General features: G+C 36.5%; 1 protein-coding gene across 2 annotated transcripts in view; it reads right to left on the bottom strand.

The window, feature by feature from the left end:
• Positions 1-83: 83 nt before the first annotated feature.
• LOC306861421 (ras-related protein Rap-1b) overlaps positions 84-25,935 on the bottom strand; it is a 53,226-nt gene continuing 27,374 nt past the window's right edge. Inside the window, exons 2-8 of one of the 2 annotated variants that reach the window (XM_079403665.1) lie at positions 18,702-18,781; positions 11,897-11,969; positions 9,617-9,669; positions 6,663-6,803; positions 5,118-5,261; positions 1,603-1,718; positions 84-1,410 (exon numbers count right to left, since the gene is read on the bottom strand). In XM_079403665.1, the coding sequence (XP_079259791.1) occupies positions 1,632-1,718; positions 5,118-5,261; positions 6,663-6,803; positions 9,617-9,669; positions 11,897-11,969; positions 18,702-18,758 (555 nt within the window). In that variant the 5' untranslated portion in view covers positions 18,759-18,781 and the 3' untranslated portion in view covers positions 84-1,410; positions 1,603-1,631. Of the gene's footprint in view, positions 1,411-1,602; positions 1,719-5,117; positions 5,262-6,662; positions 6,804-9,616; positions 9,674-11,896; positions 11,970-18,701; positions 18,782-25,935 lie in introns of both variants that reach the window. The other variant, XM_079403664.1, reaches the window with a different exon arrangement.

The following is a 25,935-nucleotide window of genomic DNA, read 5'->3' as shown; positions in this document are numbered from 1 at the left end:
GAAGAGACCATTCTGAAATGCTACACCTGCGCATTCGGCTCTTATACGAAGACTCTTTATGATTGCACTTGATGTACAATTAATGCTTTTAAATTTTTTAATCAATTCTTCCCATTTTTTCTCACTTAACACAAAGTCCCCACACCCCCACATTCAGTTAATCCAACAGTAACGAAGACAAAAAACAGGGCAAATTATTACAGAGTCGAAACAGTCACTAACAGACATCTTTTCCTCACTCTTTACTGACAGGATCCAATATTTGGTTTTCTTATCCTCAGTTTACACCAGATGCATCAGCAAGCAAGGGGAGAAGGGCAATGTTTGAGTATAGTTTGTTGTACGCTTTGTTTTTCCTGTGTATTAAAACCCCCAATTCTTTAAAATATACACTGTATTTATGTCCTACATTTGATCAGGATCAACTTTGTCAAGAGGGATTTGACTATTTATTATGAGACCATCCAAAAGATGAGCTTCAGACGGATACTAAAAACTAAACTGTCAAACCCCTTTTTTTAAAACCCCTTTTTGAAAAAAGCCTGCTGTACAAAGTTCTTTGTAAACAAAAAGAAACTCGGCATGGCGTATGAGATGGACCTAAGATCATGGAAATGAATCCTCAGGTAAAGGAAAAAAAAAAAAAGAGACAAAAAGGTCATTTGAAGGCAACATCTGAGGCTAAAGACAATGATAGTGACAGAAAAAAAAATTATATTTTTGAACTTTTTACATGTACATCACTGTATCCACAGGTTTTCCTAAGGTAAAACTCATCAATAGCTGTTGTGAATATAACATCTCCATAGAGCAAAAACCTAGTAATTTTATAAAAGAGAAAAAAGGCAGAAGATAAAGAAATCATGTTTAGAATAAAAGCAAAACAAAGTTACAAAATATTCAACAAAAAAAAGAAAAAAAAAAAAAGAGTGAAAGTTAGCTGTAAGAATGGTTTATATAGGAGCTCTTTGGACTTCCCCTCCTCTCTGGCTAAAATAGTGGTGCTTATAAATATCATTGTAATTGCCATGGCAACGTGCACAGCCTGGTTAGACATTCCCTCCTTACATTTACAACGATGGCTGTCTCCGTTAGCAATAACACTGCGTGTAGGCTCTGTATTTTTTAAAATTCTTTTTGTCTAGCTCTGTATTCATTTGTTTTATTCAGTTGCATACAGTTAGAATATATATTTATATATTTATATGTAAAAATCTCTTTCTCGCGACATTGGAAAGTGATGATGGTTATCTATGTGCAAAAAACTGTCATGGTACTGTAGTCTCCACTGGTTGGTTGGTTGTTGGTTGGTTTGTTAAAGGGGCATCACCACATAGGAAAGTCCATTCGATGTTAGGTTTTAGTAACGTCGGAATGCTGGCACTGCTGAAAGACAGCAGTAAATCAGACCTGAAGGAGGACAGGGAAAAAAAAAAAAAGAGGAATAAAAGTGCAATTACTTATAGATCTAAACAGAACCCATTTTTCAATGGTTTATATAACCTAAATCTTAAATAATAATAATAATAATTTACATTTAGAACATTGATTGTGATGAGCTGTCAATCATTTCTGCTTAGCCAAACATAATTGAGATCCTACCTGGCTCAGAGCAAAAAAACAGCTGTGTATTAGAGCAGCTGGCAGGTGGACTTTTTGCGTGCCTTTCCAGGTACTGGAGTTTTCCTGTTGATTTGCCGGACCAGGTCATAGAAGATCTGCATAGACACACACACACACACGCACAAAGCATTTCTCAGTGAATACATACACGTGCCATCAGACTAGATGTGTTTGTCTCAGAATTCAGAATAGTCAACCTGTACTTTAAAGTGTCACTTCAGCTCCAAAACTGTTTTGTAGAGTGAACTTGAAATTGCTGAGATATTTGCGATTCAACTCATATTACGCAAAGCAGTTTTTACTGTTTAAATAATTATTTATATAATAAAAAACAAAACACAACAAAAAAACAAAAGCACAAAACAAAGAACCCAAAGAACCAAAACAAAACAAAAAAATTATGCAAATTAATTTTAAATAATTTATAAAAAAACTAAAAACAAAAAGCCAAACAAGCACAAAACAAAAACAAAGCTATAAAAAACAAGAAACACAAAAAAACAAAACAAAAACAATAAACCTTCCATATAGAGATCATGATCCAATGACCCACATTTTTCAATTATTTCCCACTGACAGAAAGGTAAAATCAATGGCTTTCTTGCATTTGTTAACTCATAAATGTGTTACATTCCTGGAGTAAAACACAAACAGCCGTCGTGTGGACTTTGGCTTTTCTGTTGCAATAACTTTCAGTTATGATAGGAAGCCAAGTCACCATGACAAACGCCTACTAACCAATCAGAGTTAACTTTACACAAATTTTATTTGCATGTCTAATGATGTGTGGAATCCATATGTTGTCTGCTTTGTGGCAATAAGATCAGATTTATAGCGAAACCACAAAACCAAGCTTCCAACTCAGATGGTGTTTTTAAAATGTGGCTTTTACAAACAAATTTAATATCTCCTTGGCTCCTGAAATGGGTCGAGTACTACTGCTCTAGCCTGAAACGGAGAGAAATCACTCAGTCGGAGGTGTGGACACTTCCCCACACAGATGTTTGCAGCTCCCAGGGGGGGAAAAAAGCTCCTGCCTCATCAATCAGTTCCACACAACATCTGCAGCTTTTACACAAAGACCAGAGATAAACTATTGTAGCAGACAGAAACACAATCACATGTTTGCTAGCTACAGACATTAAACAACACTGGTAATATAGCAAGATTTGCAATAAGATCTCTGCCACCATGTGTTGTGTAGAGAGGCAGATGATCTCAGTTACGCCAGATAAACAGATGCAGAAGTACAGGATGCACCTTACTAAAGGTTTTGACAATCAGCACAAAGCAGCAAACTTGTGCAGACTAACAGAGCAAATGGACTTGCCTAAACCCCTTCAAATCAATAAATGGCTTTTTTCTTTCAATCATTGAATTGAAAGCTGATAAACAAATAGATACAGATGCAATTCAAAGTCTGAGAGAGAGAGCCCTGCCAGCACCAAATTTCCTTTCTAATCCTGTAATTTCCTGTCTAATTGGATTTTGGCATAGTTTTGTCCATAAAAACTCAACGTTTATACAATTAACTCAAAAATATTTTTTAAAAATAATATATTTTTTTTTTGTTGAAAATGTATTTTGATCCACCAATGAAAGTTGTTTCAAACAAAGCAGTATCAACCGTTGTTTAACAACAACCCATTTGGAATGTGCTAAAGATATTTATTTTGTATATTTTTTATATTGGTGACTAAAAAAAATAGTAATGCATAATAATGCAAATCAGTTATTTTGAACCAAAATATTTACAAATGTGTCATTTCCTACTGCTTTTAACTCTATACTGATTATTAGTAGATTTTTAGTCAGTTTGGGCGCCTGTTGGAACTTGTGACTGAGAAGAAACATGAAAGCTTGTGAAAAGTAAATCACTCTGGCTGCATTAACTGAAAGTGATGAATCACATCGACTGTGGTCACTCGCAACTGAAGTTTCTCATTATCTTATTGAGAGAGCTCCAACCGAAGATCCATTAAATCGGTATCTGGATTTCGCTTACGGGAGAGTCTGAGACTTTAATGATGATGCAGGTCTGTGCTTTGACACAAGTAAATGAATAATCCTGGAGCAACGCCCAAGCAGGATAAAAAAAGCTGAAGACTTCAAATCATCACCTTCTGCCCTCCAGTAACCTCTCATAAACTACAGGACTGACTCCAGACCAGCACTGGGGTTTCATATAACTCTGTGTTCACTCGGTTCTCCTTACGCACTGTCATACCATTATAACCAACTGGATTTTTTAACTGACTGAACTCAAAGCAGCTCTGTGTCATGTAGGCAGAGTCATGTTGCTCACAAAAGGATGCTCTGTGTTGGAGCGTTGCAGCTGACTGCCTGCTTTGCTAATGTGTGACTACGCTTTCATGGAGAGATATCACTAGCTGGCAATGACACTGTTCTGAGACCTCAGCAGAGAAGAGCAGCTCCATGGTGACGCCAGCACAGGCATGTCAGAAGACAACCAAAGCCTGACCCCAACTGAAACGACTGGGGAAAAGATCATGCCCATACACAGCCTACCGAATGAAGCTTTCCCTAAGATTAAAAAACTCTTTTAGATTCACCTCTGAATTACCAGATTTAAATATTTCAAATATTAAGACAACAATAATGGAAAAGCTTGTATATGAGTATTCTGAGGTAAACAGATCTGTGTGTTCAGTGATCAAGGTAACAAAATAAATAAATAAAATAAATACAATAATATATAAAATACTGTGCATTACATTCTAAATATAAATTATATTTAATTTTAAATAAATTTTAAAATATTTGAATACAACTATTTTAAAGTCGTAGATTTGTTTTTATTCAAATGTTAGTTTGTACAGAAATTATTTTATATTTTAGTATAAAAAACTGCCCCTGCTGGTAGAAGCCATACAATGTTGCTAAAACAAAACAAAACATTTTTTGAAGTTGTAATAAAAACAAAGATTTTGTTTTACAAGCAAGTATAAAATGTTCAAAATGTCATGTTTAATTCAATGTTTTGCCATTTCTTTGTAATTAATCATGACATTTCCTAGAATTTTCCTTAGTGAAAATTGTTTCTACACCATTTTTATTTCAGCTACACCATTTACAAACATTCTCTATTGGCATCAATTAAAAAGTAGCCATGTATTCAGTCACTTTATTTTAGGTCCAATTCTTGCCATTAACAAACAATTAACTACGACTTTTGCCTCAAACTCCTTATTTACTGCTTATTAACAGTTAGTAGTTGTTAAGTTTAGTTATTGGTAGGATTAGGGATGTAGAATATGGTCATGCAGAATATGTGCTTTGTAAGTACTAATAAAACAGGTGATATGTTAAATAATATGCATGCTAATAAGCAACTAGTTAAATGTGAGAATTGGTCCCTATACTAAAATGATACCATGTATTCTAAGAAATAAAGCTCTGCTTTAACATGAGATATGTGACTTTTTGTAACATAATGGGTAAAAACTTATTTTCCATCTGCAAGTCATTCTCACCTCATTGACGTTAATCTTGGACTTTGCAGAGGACTCCAGGAACGCACAGCTGTTCCACTGACGGGCAAGATTCTGGCCCTGTTCCTTCCCGACCACCCTCTCGTCTTCCAGATCACACTTATTACCCACCAGGATCATTGGCACCTGAAAAAACATTTCGACTCAGTTTTCAGATTTAAATGAGTAATTTAAAGATCAAGAAATCAAGTGATAATTTAATGGTTGAGGGAAAGTCAATGTCTTTTCGAGAAGAAGTAACAATTCATTTGCATTTTCAGCACACATTACTGAGCAGTAATAAAGTAACTGATTAGATTATAATAGGGGAAAAAAGAAACAGTTAAAATATAAGTTTACATGGTCATCATTTCCAGCTTCTCTATTTGGAGCTATTTAGAGGCATTAGCAGAAACTGTGTTGCTATATTAGCAGAAATCATTCTTAAGGGGCCACAGTTTGCAACAGCTTTTGTAATTCCTTAATTGAAAAAGATACTGCAAAAAAAAAAAGAGGGAAAAGGGAGATAGCCGAAACCCCTTTGGTCATTTCGAGGCTTTAGATGCATTCATATTTGCATACAACACCACAAACGCAACTAAAAACTCCCACACAACTCTCAGTTTTTCAACCGAGAGACAGTCCAGATATAATAGCAGAAGTTAAACTATGAGGCAAAGCCTTTACATTTGATTTCAGCAGATACTTTCAAAGCAACAAGAAACCTGACATATGATAAAAACTAAATGGAAAAAAAAGCCAGTAGCCCAGGCAGAATTAATAACCGAAACGTCCTGTGTTAAATCAGCTGAGCTGAGGAAGTGAACAAATAGCACAGGTCAACTGAGGTCGCCACACTATCATCGTTCTCAGAAACCGTTTAGAATGAGTTCTTACACACACACACACCTTTCACACTGATTTATTTCCTCCTAACAAACTTGGCCGCAGTTCAATCCAAACCTAGTCTGACTTTGTGGCAAAAAACACTATATCTTAAGGGATGTTCACATGTAGTTATATTTGCAACAGGAAGTCAATCATTTTCATTGAAAGTTGTTGATTCTCAGCAAGTATGATTCATGCAATCTTTTAAAAATATAGTGGCAGTCATATTAGTTTTGGAAAAACTATTTGTAGTCATATTAGTTTTGGAAAAAAAAACAAAAAAAAAACAAACATTATCATTATGCCCATTAGCGATCTCCATTGATAACATTTCTGGAATTGCGATCAACCGGAAAACAATCAAAATAAACATTAAGTAAACTCAGCTACCAAATTTTTTGCTTGCCCAACCAGAACTGTCAAACATAGAGAGATGGACAAGAAAGGAAAAACTCTGTTCTTATGTCAACAAAGACGAGCCTCTTCACAGCCGAAAGGTCACCCTTATTGACGATGGCAAGCATGAGGGCTCAGGGTGGGTGTGAAAAAGCAGATACTGGTACTGAAGCTATCAAACCAAAGGGTGAGATGAAAGCTGAAGGCAGGCCAGCTCTGAGGTTGAGTTTCTGGAGATGAAATGGAGTGCTGGACAAGACTCACATCATCTGTGTCTTTGACCCGCAGAATCTGTTCTCTCAAGTCCTGCAGGTCGTTGAAGGTGGACTGTGCTGTTATGGAGTATACTAGTGCAAAGCCCTGGCCGTTCTTCATGTACAGGTCCCTCATGGCTGTGAATTGTTCCTGAGTGGGAGAGAAAGAGGAGGTGAAGTGTATGGAGGAGTTAAGGCACTGACAGACAAAATTTAAAAAATATCCAAAACACTTCAAAACATTCATAGTGAGTACAGAGGACTTTTTGTTTTTGGAATAACACTGTCCAAATATGAAATAACCCATACGTTACCTACATATTGTACAAAAACTACTGGTTTATTGTAGTTATTAACTGAAGCAATGTAAAAAAATTAAAATAACAAAAGCACAAACATGAGACTTTAAATGGTCTGATTTGAATAAATAATACGTTTGTAAGGTAAATGTGTTCCATTTGCATTTGACTTGGAAACACCAGATGGAACTTCCATTCAAAAGTTTGAGTTTTGTTTTATTAATATTTGTATTCAGCAAAGACATTCATAATATTACAAAATATTTCCATTTCAAATAGATACAGTTATTTTGAAATGTCTATTTATCAAAGAACAGTTTCCACAAAAACATTAAGCAGCACAACTGTTTCAATATTGATAAAGATGATAAATATTATTAGCAATAAATCAGCATAATAGAATGATTTCTGAAGGATCATGTGGCACTGAAGACTGGATGCTGAAATTTCAGCTTTGCCATCACAGGAATAAATTACATATATTAAGGGTAAAAAAACAAAAAACTAATCACCATACTTACTCAGTTGACTGATTACATTAATAATTACATGCATTACAGGTTTTCTACAATGTTATGTTTAAATGTGCAAATGAGGCATTATAATTACATATGCACTAATTAACATACATTTCTAGAACAAAAATCTTAACATTGGATAAAGCCAGGTTGAAAATGATTGTTTCATTTTACAGAGGTGATACTGGATCTCTTTTCACTGCATAAATGAAATGCACAAATCACTGCATAAATCAGAAAATACTGTCAACAGCCAGGGGGAAAATACATTTTCACCATTTTTAAGGAATAAAATGTTGTATAAAACCAGGCAAATTACACATGAACAAACCCCTCGGTAAAAACCTTAAGAATATATATAAAGTTTGGTGTATGTCAGTATTACTAAAACAGAGATATTTGGCTCAGCGCAAGAGAAAAAGTCTCATTTTGAGAACATGGCCTTTAAAGATATGTATTGTAATTGAAATCTACAGACGCAAACAGATTAAGTGCTATGAAAGAAACACTTAATGTATTTTGGATGTTTTCTTTCTTCACTTAATTTTTGCCCAAAATCTCAGAATTGAACTGTGCAAGTAAAAACAGTGTTTTTGCCTGTAGTGTCTCACCTTCAAATATAAAAACAGTTATTTAAAATTGGAATATTTCACATTATTAAAAACTTTTTTTGTACACTGCGGTTCTGAATGAACTCAGATAGCTCCGATGGCTCAGATAGACAGTTCTGGTCATGTATGAGCTGAACATGAAGTGACCTGATAAGGTTTATAAGGCCAGAGGCACATCAATAGCTCCACAGATTTGTTTCCTCTGGGTCAGTGTGCTGAATGTGGTCAGAGCTTCTAAAACCCATGGAGAATAAAGATGGTTGTCAAAGGTAACGTGTAATATGTCTAGTAAAGGAAGGCTATGGAGGAGAATAATGATTTTTTTCTCTCCAGAGGACCCAACAGTGTCTCATTAAATGTGCTAGTGAGTGGGCATGAGCTTGGGATTTGTGGGGGGAGAAAACAACACAAATAAACTCAAAGAATTGTATAGACTTTCTTTCTTCCATGAAGATATTTTAAGAATGTTTTTTATAATTTTTGGAGCTTGATAGCTGCTGCCTATAATTTACTTTCATTACAAGGAAAAGAGCAGCATAAACAATTATCAAAACATCTTTTGTGTTCCAAGTCATATAGGCTCAGAACAACATGAAGGTGAGTAAATGATGCCAGAATGTTCATTTTAACTATGCCTTTAATAGCCGTAATACTCGTTTATGCCATTTGCAGACTGACTTTAACTGTTATCGTTTAAAGTTTGTAGTTTAAAGTCATTCTATTCACAAGTCATTGACTTTGTGGTTTCAAATCACCCAATTTCAATTAGGATTATGTTCTGGAGTCTCCTTTTTTGTGACTAGCACTAGATTGAATAATACTTTGACCATTTCAGAGCTAGTGCCAGTCCTACTGTACAAAAACTGTAGCCAATTTGTAGTTCACATCTCTGACAGGAATATTCTCAGCTTCTTTGGCTCGGTTTCATTTGACCGTGGCTCCATTCTGGGCCAGAGAGCCCAAGGACAACATTCACCATCTGTCACCACAACTCAGAGTTGTAAAACAGGGGCTTGCAGAACTGGAAAGATGTCTTTATCCCCCATAGGGACTGAAATAGCTCACTAACCTCCTGCACCTGTATGAGACGAGGATGACCACGAGGATGCACATGTACATTTTATGACTTAACTTACAGTAGGGGGAGACCGGAGGCAAATTTAACACATTTAGTTGTGCTACAGTCAATCAGCACCAGCTCTCAGCTCACAAAGACTTACTTACTCTTACTTTGTGAGAAACTTTCAACAACAACAACAACAAAAACTGATTTAGAAATGTTTTTTAATGTCCGATTTGTTTCTTTTAAGGTTTTAATCCCATTGATTTCAAACCATCCATTTAATTGTTGTTTGTTCCAAGTTAACACGGATGACTTACTGTACACCGATACTGGCAGCTACCATACAAGATCTTATCTTGGCTGTGACGTCAAAGGACATTTAAACACAAGTTGCATGTAGCAGTATGACTGAATTGAAAAATCATTAACCCTTTAAAATACATAGATGCATGCAAGTTATTAAAAAGTCTTACTGTTCCAGCAGTATCCAGAATTTCCAACATACACTGCTGTCCATCCACCTCCACTTGCTGCAAAGACATAGAAACAACAGAAAATCAACAACAAACTGACTGGCATCAAAAAAACAACCTTTATGGGGGATTATTACACACATAGACTATGACACTTTCAGATTGCAACAACATTTTACCTTCATTTTTGTGACATCATTTAAATATCAAAATTATATCTGCTTTCATGTACATATTTTTCCTGATATGATTTAAATCTACAGTATTAATAAAAAATAATGGTTATCCAGTTTGTAAACAGTGGGACCCAGTAAGTATTTGGACACATAAGCAACATTTAAAAATGTAAATAAATAAATTAAATTAATTGAAACGTGTGTGTTTGTTTCAAATTGTAAAGCAATATTAAATAGTTTTTTTTTTTTAAATTCTAATATAAGACAAAAGTCACTTTCTGGTTGAGAAATCTGTTCATAGTTTTGTAGGTTTGTAGATGAACCGACTTCACATATCCACTATGGTTTAAATTATTTATAAACACTGTGTTGCTATTTTATCATTGAATGTAATAAAATTCCTATTTTAAGTGAAATTTAATATTAAGTGCAATTTAAAAATCAAATATATTGAGTGCCTCTGTATAAACAAGGAAGAAAATCTGCACTGATAAAAGGTACTGTATATGAACAGCGCCTCGTCTACAGGAAGTGCCCATGGGACAGCACCGTAAGCAACAGCGAGGAAGGGAGGTGCTGGTCAAGATGGGACTTCCTTTTACTGTTTGAGTGAAGGTTCATTTTTAGACACAGCCTTTGTCTCAAGGCCTTGGACAGAGGCCATTAAAATATAAACATCATCGAACACAACAGTCTGAGCGCAGGGTCGATGACACATCCCACAAATACACATACAAAGTTTTATTTGACGTGTGTTACTAGGGCGGGACGGTGTACGTCCTGTAGAAATGTGTCAACTGATAGAGATTCTGTCATGATATACCCACATTGCAATTGACATAAGCAGAAATGTATATTATAGTCAGCAAACTGTGTCACAGATGGGCATTTCCAGTTGATTGATTATAGACAGCTTCATTGATTATAATGGGAGCCATTTGGTTTTCATGCAAAGCGCTGCACCATTTGGGTCTGGTGTAACTGTAGGTTGTTTAACAATTTAGGACATAAATAGAGAATTTACCTTTATATATTGGTTATAACACATTTGTGGCAGAACCAATGAAATTTTTAGTCTTTTGTAATTAACTCAAGTGTCATACTTTAAATGGAAACCTTCAGGTATGGCCACATTTACCAATGTTCGGCAAATCTTTGTAGGTGAAAAAGTATCCCATGTGAATTCCTACTGAAAATACTTTTTTCACCCACAAAAATTGGGGATTTGTTTCTCCAAAATGTTTCAGAAATTCAATAACGTAACTGCACCTAGATATAATGTCACATGGTAGAGTAGAGTATAATGTCACAATTGCAAGAAATAAAGTTGCAATTGTGGGATATAAAATGACTTTAGTTGAAACTGAGACATATTTAGAAATACTAAATCCCACTGTCGTAACAGAAAACATTTGTATATTGTGAGATAAGACATAGCCAGTGTTGGGAAGGTTACTTTCGAAATGTAACAGGTTACAAATTACAAGTTACCCTATTTTAAATGTAATAAGCAGTGTAACTATTTCAATTACTTTATAATAATGTAACTGATTACATTTGATTACTTTTCTAAATTTCAAAAGTTTTCAACTGTTAATCATTTTCAAACATGACAGGATTAATCTTACAGCAGTACTCAACACTGATAACTGTCATACTTTCAAAATCCTAAAATTATAATCATTTAATTTAAAGCACATCCACCACAAAATCAGACTTACTTTGAGATCATTCTGAGGTTAAATACAGATTTAAAATCATAAGAAATAGTTTAATAGCTACGATACGGTTTTTGAAATCAAATCTTTGCATAGCTGTGACAGGAAACACTTGTATCTAACAATGCCTTGGAATAAACATATATATACATATATATACACATACATACATACATACATATACATATATATATATATATATATATATGAATGAGAGAGAGAGAGAGAGAGAGAGAGAGAGAGAGAGAGAGAGAGAGAGAGAGAGAGACTATATTTGGATAAGTACATTTCACGTGTTGGGAAAACAATAAATTGGGTTTTGAGTCTGGAAAGCATTAAAAAGACATTGGTTTGACAACTTATGCACAATAAAAATGATCCAGAACTTGCCTTTCTGTAGGAGTCTTCTATTGTGGGGTCATACTTTTCCACAAAGATCCCTTGGACAAACTGAACAGTCTGGAGAGCGAGAGAGAAGGAAGAAAGAGAGGGAAAGACAAAGAGAAAAAAGACATGTCCATTAAATGTTACGATACTCAAACATGAACATGTTGACACAGTGCAAAATGACTTTCACTTCCAGTGGCTGATGGGGAATTCCATTTTAAACACTCCTAGACCTAGAGGTTTTTGCGTATGCTTTTGACAAAACAAGCCACTGCGGGTCATTATCGCTCTCCTTGCCCAGAAAACCACGTAGGTGCTAATACGAAAAGGCCAATGGCCACGTCACACAGAAAAAGACCAGAGTGAAACCTGCACTCGCTGGTCAAGGATCACAACGCATTCCGATGTTGCTGGGATACCAGTTACCTAGCAATTAACTACCACCATAAATATAGAAAGATTTATAGATGACAGCCAGAGGTTGGAAGTAAATTGCAGGGGGTTGAAGAATAATAGTGTTGAAACAAAGGACCGAATTAAAGGCGATCGGCTCTGCAGTGACTTCACAGAAAGTGCAGGGGTGGCGGAGAATATGAAAATCATGTGATACTGCCCACAGGTGCGGGGGCTTCAGGGCCTCCATAGCTCGGGTCACCTTTGATCATCCTCTTTGATTCGCACTTCACCAGCCTAGATTCATTAATGAGAGCTCTGTTTGGAAAGGCATAAACAACAGAAAACCATTAAGATGCTGATCGACTGTGGGAGGACCACAACAGCCTGATGGGAGGGAGAGGAAGAAACTGAGCAAAGGCAGGTGATGTCAGTCACGAGGTACGAGTGATCTCATTGTATGAGTGCTTGTCACATACAGCAGGCTTTGTCCTGGTAAACGAGAGATCATTTGTTTACCTAATGCCTTCGTGTGAATAAAAAGAATCAAGCTAAATCAACAAGAGCCTTGATGAATGAAGAAATGATCATGAATTTAGATTAGTGCCTGTAAGCTGTGAAATCACAGGCAGCTAATGCTGTCTTTTGTAAAAAATTGTTGAGATGAGACTGGTTAATAGAAAAGATTAGAGAGGATCTTAAAAGGATAGTTCATCCATATTCTGTCAAGACGTTCATTTTGTGTGCATGTGTGTCTGGATCTATCGATTCACTGCAAAAATAAGTAAAAAGATAAATTAATACATTTCAGTAGTTAATAAATTGATAAGTGAATAATTGTAGTGGTTAAGTTTAGGGGTGTAGAATATGGTCATGCAGAAAATGTGCTAATAAGTATTAATAAACTGCCAATATGTTAAAAATAGGCATGCTAATAATGGTGAAAATTGGTCTCTATACTAAAGTGTTACCTCTTACGTTAGTTTGTTGTTTGGTATAAGTTTATTGAGGTAAAAGTTGTAGTTAATGGTTTGTTAATGGCAAGAATTTTGCCTTAAAATACAGTGACATAAATAAATAAATGCATGTTACATAAATGCATACATAATAAAAACACATACGTACAATGACTTGAACACACCTTTTACAGGATGAGAATGCTTTTAATTTCTGAATTTTTATTGAGGGGGGGGGGCATAAATATAAAAAGAGCTGACAACTGTCCTTATGATGGAAATACCATTAATTTAGATTTTAATTGACAAGAAAACATTTGATTTCAATATCAAGGTCATGTAGTGCAACCAAAATGCAGACACATGCATGAAAAAAAAACTAAACTAAACAGGAAATTAATTGAATGGCCTCAATATGTCTCTTAAAAAAATTAAATAAGGAAATGATAGTCCCGGTTGTAAAAACAGCATGTTGTATGTCAATGAACAATTGAATGAATGAACATAAAAATTAAAACTATTTTTCGCATTTTAAAAAGTAGTGAAAAAAGGAAATGTTTGTATGAATTACAGTGCAAGCATGTCTCAGCAGTGAATGGCAGAGAGAGATGTCTGCATGTGGAAACACACCTTGTGCTCTTTACTCAAGAGTATGTCGCTTCACTAGTTCTCTGCTTAGCTATAAAACCACAAAGAATGTTTTTTTTGCAAACTGAGGATGCAATACGAGAATTCCAGTGGCAGTTATATCATCTCTGCATATGCAGTGAACCATCTCTTGCTATTCCTGTTGTCCTCCACACACTTCATTGGCCATATGCATCTCAAGGCTGTGCTTGTGCTTGTTTCAGAAGAGGGTTAGGGCATGAAGTCAGCGTTGAGGACACCCGGGGGGATTTGTGAGTGGCCCCGGAGAGGTGATGTGTGCTGATCCAGCACACATACACACCTACTCCACACACACACACACACACACACACACAGAAAGGCGGCTAAAAATAATCCATATATGGGAAGAGAGATGTGGAAACAAGGCATGTAAATTCAATGGAGGCCACTGATTACAATGTTCCAACAAAGAGCAGTGAGGATGTGTGAAGGAGAGGAGTGTGTCTGTGTGTGTGCGAATGCATTGCTCTGCTCTCAGCGATTAGATCAAATGCACACAGGCACGCTCAGCATGCTGATATCCCAGCAGCCACTTCAAGTGAAAGCAACAAATATTGTGGAGATGATGGGTATCAAAGGATTAGTAAAGGTCATGCTTATATTAAAAAAGCTCTGCTGTTACAATTAATAAACAGAAAGGGTTTGTTATTGCATTACAATATTCAGTTGGGTATTTCCGTTAAGTCCTTGAAAAAGTACAGGACATTTTATTATCTTGCAAAAAAAAGAGGGTAGCTATATATACACACATTAATATATATTTATAATTTATCTGAAAACACTCATACATAGCATGTAAGAAAAATAATATGTTTGATACTATAGTGACTGCATTTTGTTTAATAATTATTAAACTAATTATAATAATTATAAGGAAAACAATCCTTTTACACTGTCAGTGTCCAAGAAAATTATTACAAATATTACCTATTTACTTAAATGACTTTCTAGTCACTGTTAAGGTCCTTGCACACCGAGTCCCAAATTTTCGTATGTTCGTTTATTTCACTCATTTATTTGATCAAAAAGTAAAAACAGACATATTGTGAAATATCATTAGAATTCAAAGTCTTTTCTATTTTAATATATTTTAATTAAAATGGAATCAATTCCTGTGGTTCAAAACTGAATTTTCCGCATCATTACTCCAGTCTTCAGTGACATATAATCCTTTAGAAATCATTCTAATATGCTGATTTGGTGCTCAAATTTCTTCTTATTATCAATGTTAAAAACACACTTTTACAGAAACTGTAGTCCTTTTTTAGGATTATGATTATCAGAAAGTTCACCCACTTGTGGCTCCCTGAACTCAGTTTGAAAACCGCGTCTGAGGTTCGAGAGCTATAGTGGAAGGTGAAATGTGGCTCGTGTTTTTAGGCTATCGATGAGCAACAACACATTAGCATGTGTGGTCTCACTCAGGCACACAGAAGTCAGCAGCACAATGGGCATCTAAGTGGATCCGCTCCTGCCTGCAGGCAGATGGGCTCTCTGTGTTAGCTCTGGCAATCCATCATTACAGCTCAAGCTGACCCTGTTGCTCTTGTCCGACTCTCTGTACTCACCCGGACTACCACAACTCATCTGACAGATAAACTAACAGGGTGTTGCCTGGTAATGCGACATTTCCTCAAAACAGTCAGATCGAGTCAATGTTTGAGAAAAGTCCAACTCGTTTGTATTTTAATTGCTGTAGTTAAGGTTGCAGTACAAGCATGAACACACAAACTCATGAGTAATCTCTGAACTAGACCACATAAATTAAAGTCCATGGTGAATCCATGCTATGGGGCCATGTGTCAACCTTACTACTTACCATATAGCTACTAACGACTGACCACAGTGTGGTTTCTTCCTGTGCTGTAGCTGTGTAAATTGAACCATACACACAAGTGCTGAGCGAAATCACACTAATGGCTGCTCATTTCCATTGCAGAACCAAGTCAGCAAAGTATTGTTCTGGAAGTAAATGTCATATTTAAATGTCCATTCATTTGAAATTCAAAAAATTTAAAAATGTGTTTAAAATGCAAGTGTCAAGTTTAAAAAAAAAATATTTTATTCATGTTAGTTTATATACTATACAATTTAAATGTTTAATTAACCCTTATTTAGGAAGCATGCATTAAATTGATCAAATGTGAAAGTAAAGATATTTGTAATGGTACAAAAGATTTCCATTTCAAATAAATGATACTCTTTTGAACTTTATATTTATTAAGCAATTCTGAAAATAAAACATATCAAAGTTTCCACAAAAATATTAAGCAGCACAACTGTTTTCAAAATTTATAAAATAATAATAATAATAATAATTCTTGAGCAAAAAATCTGCATATTAGAACTGAAGCATCATGTAACATTGATGACTTGTGTAATGACTGCTGAAAATTGACCTTTTCCATCACAGGAATAAATTATATTTTTAAATTTATAAAAAAAAGTTATTTTAAACTGTAATATTTCACGGCATTGCTGTTTTTGCTTTTAAATGAGTGTAATTTCTAATAAAACAATTGACATAAGTCATTCATGTATTTATATTTTCTTACTAAGAAAAGTAATTTGAAAAAAAATTTAAATACATTTTTAATAAAAAAAAAAAAAAAAAAAAAAAACCCAGAAAAGATGTATTCAAGTTACCAAAAGTATAATTGCATTTTTATGTATTTCTGAATAAGTTAATATAAAAAAAAGTTCCATGACATGACATTGACCCCAAAATATAGGCCTTTCATTTCTGGGACACTGGTGTCACCAGACAGAATTCATACAGGTTTCCTAAACAGTTGCCATTGGTTGGCCCAACAGGAAGTCCCACCTCAAACTCACAGCACTGGTTGAGCCAGTGTTGCTGTGTATATCTGGCAAGACAATTAGTTCATTCATTCCTATAAGTCCTGTATTTGTCTTTTCAGCAGATTTGCGGGGCCACTTATAAAGTGGGTAGCCATCGTTACAGTATACAGCTCCATTACAGGACACCAGGCTGACCCCACACAGTAATGATCTGATTTTACAGACTCGTCTCATTCCCCCTGTCTGCACGGAGCAGGACAGGAGCTTAATGTGAATGCATTTACAACACGTTTAACTCTGCATGGCCATTTCATCCAGACCCATCCATAGTGCTCCAATTAGAGTTAATGGACAATAAAAGTCTATGTGCTTTATGCTGAAAGAGGTCTATGCTGGGGGAAGAGGATGGAGGCGGACGGTTCTCACACCCTGTGGCACACATACAGCCAATGGGTTCTTTGTTGAGCCCTGAGGTGAGTGGGTCGGGCCATTGTGGCTGCTCTCCAATGGGTGAGCCATTTGAGTTCATTGGGATGGAACAAACTAGGTCAAAGTGGTGTCAGCGGGATGTACGGTATTACATGAGGAGTACTAGCGTGCTAATGAGCTAAGGAAGCAAACAGTGACCTCAGTGATAAGAGATAATTAATGAGGAAACTGCTCTGTTTTTAAACTTAAGGGTAAATGTGGAAATTTAAAGCTAATGGCATGCAGCAGAAATTTTCCACAGGGTTTTGTCGTTCTGACCCACTGAATTTTAGAAGAGCTGCCGAACTACTTGTGGTTTCGCAATGCTATTCTGACATATATTATGCTGACTGAATAGCAAATGCCAACACACTGAGGCAAAGTCATTTTGCTGTATCAGTGACTCAGCTATGTGATATTTGAGTGGTTCAGAAAGGGCACCGCAACCGATCACAGGCCAGTTTGGTTCTCACAACCTTTATCGACCTGATTGGGGACAGATGTTCTCCAGAGACACTACATGGATGGAAGGAGCAGTGCAGAAGCTCTTTCAGATGGGGAAACCAGTTTCTCTACAGTTAGATGTATGTTTTTTCCCCGAATTAGGATGTAATTTGTTATACATGTTCCTAAAATGGACATGCCATAAAGGGCAAGACAAATTCAAAATGTTTAAAGGGATGTAAGAGTTGTTCTCATGTCATTCCAAAATTATGACTTTATTTCTGTAGAATACAAAGGTAGATATTTTGAAGAATGTTTTAATTGTTACAATAAAAGTTGAAAAAAACCCCACCAAGACATTCTTTTTATGAACTTTACCAATTTTTACATTTGGAATGAACCCAATTGTCAGGTGAACTATTCTTTGAATGTCTAAACTTTGATTTTCACTACACTATTATCTTGGCTAAAATACTTTATTAACATTAACTTTACGTGGTACTCTCATGAACATGTGTCAAAGTCTGACATGGAAGAGAAGAAATTGCGGAAAGAGTCTTTTTTTTTTCTTTGTGCACAAAAAGTATTCTCGTAGCTTCATAAAATTAAGGTTGAACTTTGTCACATGGACTATTTTAATGATTTCCTTACTACCTTTTTGGGCCTTTGAACATCTCAGTTGCATTGCTGTGCAGGGTCAGAGAGCTCTCTGATTTCATCAAAACTATCTTAATTTGTGTTCTGAAGATGAACGAAGGTCTTACAGGTTTGGAACGACATGAGGGTGAGTAATTAATGACAGAGTTTGAATATTTGAGTGAACTATCCCTTTAATATTGCGACACCCCTGGACTGAATCACTTGAATTTGAGATACTTGTTGATGAATTGGCATCACTTGTTCATCACGAGGAAAAACCTCAGCAAGCACCACTTATAATATTTGTGGTCTAGAACAAGACTGTAAGATGCTTACGAACGATAAAAAAACATGAAAATGGTTGTGTTTATGTAGAAAAGAAAACAGCATGAAAACGAGACGAAGGAGGCAGGGATGTTTGGCAGCTACTTACCAGCGCAGACTTGCCGACACCTCCTGATCCGAGAACTACTAACTTGTATTCACGCATTGTGCAGTGTGTCCGTTAACTACCTATAGAAGAAACAAGAGAAAAAAGAAGGTAAGTCTCCAGAATTTCATACAAGCAGCTAAGCTACTCGAAGAAAAATCAATACTGTTTTATTCGTTGACTTTCTATTAAACTTTGAACACAAAAAGTTCATGAAAAGTACACCGTAGCACTTCAATGCATAACCTGAAGCTGAGAGCCGTAGTCAGTCAAGCAACAAAAGGGATTTAGACCTGTGGTCGGCCCTCAAGTTCAGAGCTATCTGAGGGCCACCAGCGTGAAATTGCTATAAAGCTGAGTATCTAATCTGAACTGCACCTGCAAAACTCCTGCCAACTCATTAATTAGAATGTAAAGTTTCCTTTGACACCACAATTGTGTGTCAACTTCAGCTTTTGCACCTCAAAAAGATAATCAATCATCTGACACGTAAGGGTGCATTGCCCACGAAGGTGTTTGGTTTGAGGTCGTGTAGCTGTGCACTCAAGCCATTTCCTTCTTTGCAGGAAGAGAGTGGAACAAGAGCTGTGTGGTGGGGTTGACATAGATCTCAGATAAACGACACACATCATGCAAACACACACATAGACAGATGTGAACTGCTCCACACCCTGTCTCTTGGGTCTTTCAGTCTCTCTCACTCCTCATGTAACACTTAGAGTAATAAAATTACTTGCAGACATACACAGTATACAGTATGAATGTGTATTGGCTTGGGTCAGAAAAGCACATTATGTGCATAAAAAGTTATGAATGCACGGTCCATGCACTGCAAGTGTACTTTGCAAAAACTTTACGTGAACTCGTACTGTTGGGGTGGTAACAAACCAAACTAAGCCAGCAAATTCATTAGGTGGATTCCCCCAAAAGCATAAACACATGCACTTCAAAACATTGTTTGTTTGTTTGAAATTCCTGACCTGCCAGACATAGCAACAACCAATGGCATCGCTTTGGGGCGGAGTTATCTTTGTGACCAACCAAAGGCAGACTGTTTTGAAAATTATTTTGATTTGAATTTTTTCTTTTGCAATTTTGTTTGGTGATGCTAGTGGTGCAACACACTTCAGCTTTAAACCAGATGTGTTATTATTCGCATAGCTAGCGATTAACCAGTTTACAACTAGTTTGAACTAGTTAGCCTCATGAGAATCTCTTCAAAGTATTTTTGATCTGAAAGAAAAAAAAAAAACTGACTTAAGACAGTTTATGAATTCATTCACTATACAGCCACTTGTGGCAACCATGAGAAAGCAACATATTGTGTACTTTCAATACATCAATTCATTCCGAGTCAGACACATTTCGGAACACAGCACACAAAATCGAGTCTGCTTTTTCGGGTTCACCCGGCCTCTTTAGTTTTTTAGGGGGTCTTCACATATGACCTAGGTTAACCTCACTATTGACTAGTCAGTTGTCGAATGACTGGTCAACCATCAAGATTTAGTTTACATACTTGAGTCATAAATGTGTGTTAAAAATACAAACATCTGTCTCTTTCATTTCCCTCATTCCACCCAGGCTTGAGACCATAGAGCAATGAGTTTACAGGGGAAAACAGGAGGCCCATATCAGATCCAACACGCTGGGTTTTAGTGGGCATGACGGCTGAATCTGGAGCCAGGCTGACTGAGAGACCACGCTCCGATAGAAGAGATTATCACTTACTCACATCTAATGCAATAGACACGAGGGTATCTGAGACTGAGAACTGCCCCAGCCCACTGCACTTCCTCTCAGCAACAGATCAGTGCAAGCAGCTCCGTGCTGAAGAACAAATCCTCCGCTGTCATCGAACGCTCTGCTTTCCATTTACATTGGCAGAGTACAGAGGGAATGGAAGATTGAGCAGGAGGGAGAGAAGAATTGTGTGGAAAACATAAAATGAGTGAGAAATGTGAGGGTGACAGAATAAGACCCTCTATCAAATGGGAATATGGAAATAAATTGAAATGGAAAACATCTTTTAAACGGACGTATCAGTGTATGATGTGTCAGTCGAGAGTATTATTCAGCACAGATGAGCGAAAGCAAATACAAAGGTGAATGTAACCTCTGAAGACCTAATCCTTCTTCACATTTGGTTCAAATACACTATTAGTGACTCCCACAGTTGGTAGCTGAAGTAAGACCAACAAAGCCTTGAATTAGCAGAAACAAAACCGGTTGTTTGAGTCAAATGTCCTGCATCTATATACATCTTAACAACAGAGTGATTTAGTCCATTTGGAACAGAAATGCACATTTTGTCAGGGAAAAGTCTGATTAGATCTTCACATATGCATTCCACATATGCTTTTGGTTGTCAATGAAGCCCTCAGGCACCAGGGATTTACAGGCTTACATCACAGAAGCAGGGGAATCTGGGTTTGTGGGAAGGAGACATCGCTGTGAAATCAACTTTATTGCAGCATTCAAGGCCATTCTAGATTGGTAATAGGTGTGAGGGATTGAATGTGTGTGTGTGCACATATGTCTGCAGAAGTATCAAATTTCATTATAAACCCACAATATTTTATTTAACACATGAAGACCCAAGTCTAGTTTTCTTGCAGCTGCTATTCTTCGGTATTAACCAATAAATTTGAAGAAAAATGATCTTTTAGTGTGAGTCTACAAAATTTTTGGCCCCTTTTAACATCTGCCAGGTGATAAAAAAAAATAAAAATTCTTCACACTCCAGTAGGTGGCGGTAATCTGGTCATTTTAATAGCGGTTAGCAAAGTACATTTCTGCTACCTGCTGGACTGGAGGACATTTTTGGTCACTTATTGTTTTCAATGTGACATTAGTGGTTCAACCATAGTTTTATGAAGGTATGAGAATACTTTTTGTGCGCAAAGAAAACAAAAAAACGACTTCATTCAACAATTTCTTCACTTACGGGTCTGTCTTCAACATGTGTTCACGAGAGTACCACAATGCATGAAATTAAGGTTGAACCACTGATGTCATAAGGACTGTTTTAACAACGACCTTACTACCTGTCTAGAACATCTCAGTTGCATTGCTATCTATGCAGTGTCAGAAAGCTCTCGGATTTCATCAAAAATATCTTAATTTGTGTTCTGAAGATAAACAAAGGTCTTACAGACATGAGGGTGAGTAATTAATGACGGAACGACATGAGGGTCAGTAATTAATGACCGTATTTCCTTTTTTGGGTGAACTATCACTTTAAATTATCTTCTTTTGTGTTCAATAGCGGAGTGTCTTATGAGTTTGGAACAACATGAAGGAGGGTAAAAGCTCTTTCTGCACCAAACACAATAAATATATGATGTTTATTAATGAAAACTATGACTAGTTAAAAAAAGGTTTTAATAGTTGTTTTAATTCTATGAGAACAGAAAACTATAATACACAAACAACTAATAAAACGCCACAACTATAATAATAATAATGAAACAGAGGAACGATATTAAATGGAATCACCTTCAGAACAACATTTTGATAAAAACATTGACAGTCAATCCGAATCATCCTGAGACTGAGAATAAACAATGTTATCGTCCATTTGTTTGAACACTAATATGCTTATTAAAATTGTTCACTTTTTTGGGTGAACAATTCTGTTAGTCTTGACAGATTATTAGCAAAGAATAGTGCTTGAACAGATAAGAAAGGGAAAAAACTAATGGTATAGTATTATTCGTATGACCTTTAGCTGCAGCAAAGACTTTGTTAATAAGAATTACAGCTTGAGTCATAAACTGCAATACATTACACAGGAAAAGGTAATGCCGTATCAGTGCATCACACAAACATTGTGGGCTGGGCTGCTGAGGCCTGTGGTCAGTGCCACTATGACTATGGGAGTTCAGGGTGTGCAGATGAGCAGTTTTTGATGGTCATATTTAAGCAAGAGTGCGGTGCACATGAAAGGGTGGATTATGACAGGAAATCATACTTGATTTCTCAAACCATCCTCCTTTGACACACCACGCCTCCTCTGGGCTATAAAGTCAAGTGATGACAAGCTCAGCTCAAAATATCTCTGAGACTCAGAGGAAGACACAGGGTTGAAACAAATGAGTGACTTCAGTCTTCTGTATGTGTGACTAAGCAGAAAACATGCAACGTGACCCAAACTCTCCCTGACCTCTGACCCACCCAAATCAAATCCGTTTCAGTCAGAAAGCCTTGAAGGAATCCTAAATCTGCTCTAAAGCAAATCTCCACAAGATTGGAGAGTTTTAGCACGTCGTCTGCTCTACACCTTGTTGAGAAATTAACAGGCACATTGCACTGCACAAGCCATCGCGCCTGTGAAGTGATCTCTCTCCTACAAAGCTTCCCCTCTAGTAATTAACCAAGCAAGATCCCATGACGCTGTGTAAGAGGATTTTCGCAGTGATGAAGAATCCAAAACACAGTGAGCAGCCGCTTCGGATCTTCCTCTCAAGGATGACTAAGGTCTGGAGTTTCAGCATGCTAATGACCTAGATAAACTTTTGACAACAAAATAGGAGAAAATACTCTTTTGGTGACAACTTTAAAAGGAAAAAGTTCTTAAAAGGACTTTATTCATGTCTAAAAATGCTAAAGGTTTTTTTAAATGATAGGATTACAATATTAAGCTTATCTTAACTAAAGAACAGTAGGAGGCCTTTAGGCTAGGTAAACAAGTGTATGTGAGAGTCTGTAAGTGTGAGGAAGTTCAAAGCCCTATGTAAATGTGTTTATCCGTGTGGTTTGACAGCGTTTCTCTGTGCGTTATGTTTACGCCCAAGTTAAGTGTGTTTAAGTGGGCCATCTAGACACACTTAAGCTAAAACCTGGTTTTATGACAAACAAAGTTTGAAATCGTCATTTAGGGTACTCACACAAATGTCATTCAAAATCCATAATCATTCATCTTTGAGACACAAATATTTTTAAATGTAACCTAAGAGTTTTCTCCCCCTCCACTGAAAGTCTATGCAACCAAACCCATTAAGACACAAGGTCTGTTCATCATATAAGGTGATTGATTGAAATTCAATTTGTTCAAAAGAAGAACAAAAGCCTAATAGAACAATATGCACATATAATAGGTATCATATGCCAATACTGGTTTTTCTTTGCCTAGCACCATCCCATTTCAAGTTAATCTTACAACTTAATAACATTAATAAATAAATTAATAAAATCTCAAAATGAATATTAATTGTTTTAATACAGTACATTGCATATTGTGATGCCTGAATTCACAGAATTCACTTGTTGCATTTAAAACAAATATTTTAGTTTTTTTAAATGTTCATATTTAATGTAGACCAAATTGTGTAAAATTTGAATATTGACCATTTATCAGACAACAATATGAAATACATCTGAAAATATTTTTGGGCGAAATTACCTGCTCAGACACTACGAGACTAACCGAACAGCCTTAGACAAGAAAAATTCAAATACATCAAGGACACGGCTTACAATAACTTCCAACGGGTTATTTCTACCTAATTTAAAAGTAAAAATGGCATGTCTCAGTAGTCGGGCCTTTTTGTATTTCTGAAATGTTTCCTTTTAGTTTTTGACTTCCCAGCACTTGACGGATCTAGAGAAATCAGTAGCAGGACAGAAGGAAGTGCTCTCAAAGGCTTCAAAAGAGGCCCAGTGAAGCCACTTATCATTTGGGCACCTGTCAACCACTGTCAAAAGCTGAGCAATATCATAAGCGAGAGCCCGAAATGAGGAAGAGAGAGAGGTCTCACGGTCCCAACAATCTTTCCACCCATGTTTTGACAAACTGTTCCTTTTGTCTGACTGTATTACACACATCGACAGTGGAGGAAGAGCAGCACTCGGGCTAATGGCTGAGCAGGCTGGATTTGCTCAGCCTCAGGTTGTCCTCAAAAAGAGGTCAAGAGGTTGAGAGAGACTCAGCAGCAGCACCACAGTGAAAGTGATTCAGTGGTGCCTGGTGAGTGGATTCTGCCTCTAAGACCCTCAAACATGGTGTTGAGCTACTTAAAGCCATTAAAAGACCTTTGAGGATAAGCGTAGCCTTCTATTTAGATTCACACACAAGCCTGATAAAGAAAAGGGTCCCAACACGTAGGTCCCGTCCCAAATGGCACCCTAAACCCTCACGGTCTTCCTCAGAGTATGCACTTTTATGACGCAATGCCGCTTTGACTGCCAGGTAGAAGTCCGCTGCGTAGCTCGCAGGCTTGAGAAGTGCGCATTGAGAGCGCATAGCAGCCGCAAAGGGGGTGCTCACGAGCACCCTTCTGAATGCTAAAATGAAAAATGGGACACCCTATGGTCTTGTGGACTTAATGGACATGCGCACGCAGTGGCCATTGTAAGTCCTCGAGACCGAAAGTGCACATGAAGTGTGCCATTTGAGCCAGAGCCATACATGAAACCAGGTCTCAAGGCACCACTTAAATAAGAAAAAAGATGTGGGTCAACCAACACAAGGGACACAAAGATTCAGGTCTCAGGTCTCATCCAGCAGGAAAGCAGCATGTCATACTGTATTCTGAAGCTTGTACTGTGCATATAAGTGCACATAATCAATATTGCGACTATGGCTTCCACAAGGAAAACAAGTTTCAGCAATCATTTAGAGCTACACCAAAAGGCATACAAAACATAAGACGACATTTTATTAAAAATTATATTAATATAAAAACTATTAATATATTTTTTTGAACTTGTAACGACTATTTTATTGATTATAATAGGACAGAATCATCAAAAAACACAAATTAATTGTTATATTATAAATATCAAAATGTATTATTATTATTATTTGTTTTATTTACAATGGGACAGAATCATCAAAATACCTCCAAATATATTTTAATAGTACATTTACAGTATTATTTGAAATGACTAATCAATTGCATATGCAGCTCTATGCCCTTTCTGTGCACATTAAAGAGCTGGAACGCAAGAGGTCGGTCATCTAGAGAAGTCATTTTAATTGAGTCCAATTAGCTTTTGCCAAGCAAAGAATTCAGATCTCTGAATTAATCTGCAAAATGCTGTAAACACAGAAAACTAGCTGCCTGTGCCTTAGGCAAAATACAGCGTATGCAGACAATATCTCTGCGATGCTTTGTTCATGACCTACAAAGTGCATGAGATAGCAATGCGTACTTCTTTCTTCATCTCACATCTTTGCAAAAAGTAATTGTCCTTTTGGTTTAAGGTGACTTTATATTCTTTTAAAAGGCGTGTT

This window comes from Barbus barbus (genome assembly GCF_936440315.1).
Source record: "Barbus barbus genome assembly, chromosome: 42".
In the NCBI taxonomy this organism is placed as follows: Eukaryota; Metazoa; Chordata; class Actinopteri; order Cypriniformes; family Cyprinidae; genus Barbus; species Barbus barbus.
Note: the sequence above shows the minus strand (reverse complement) of the source record. Positions and strands in the feature narration are given on the sequence as shown.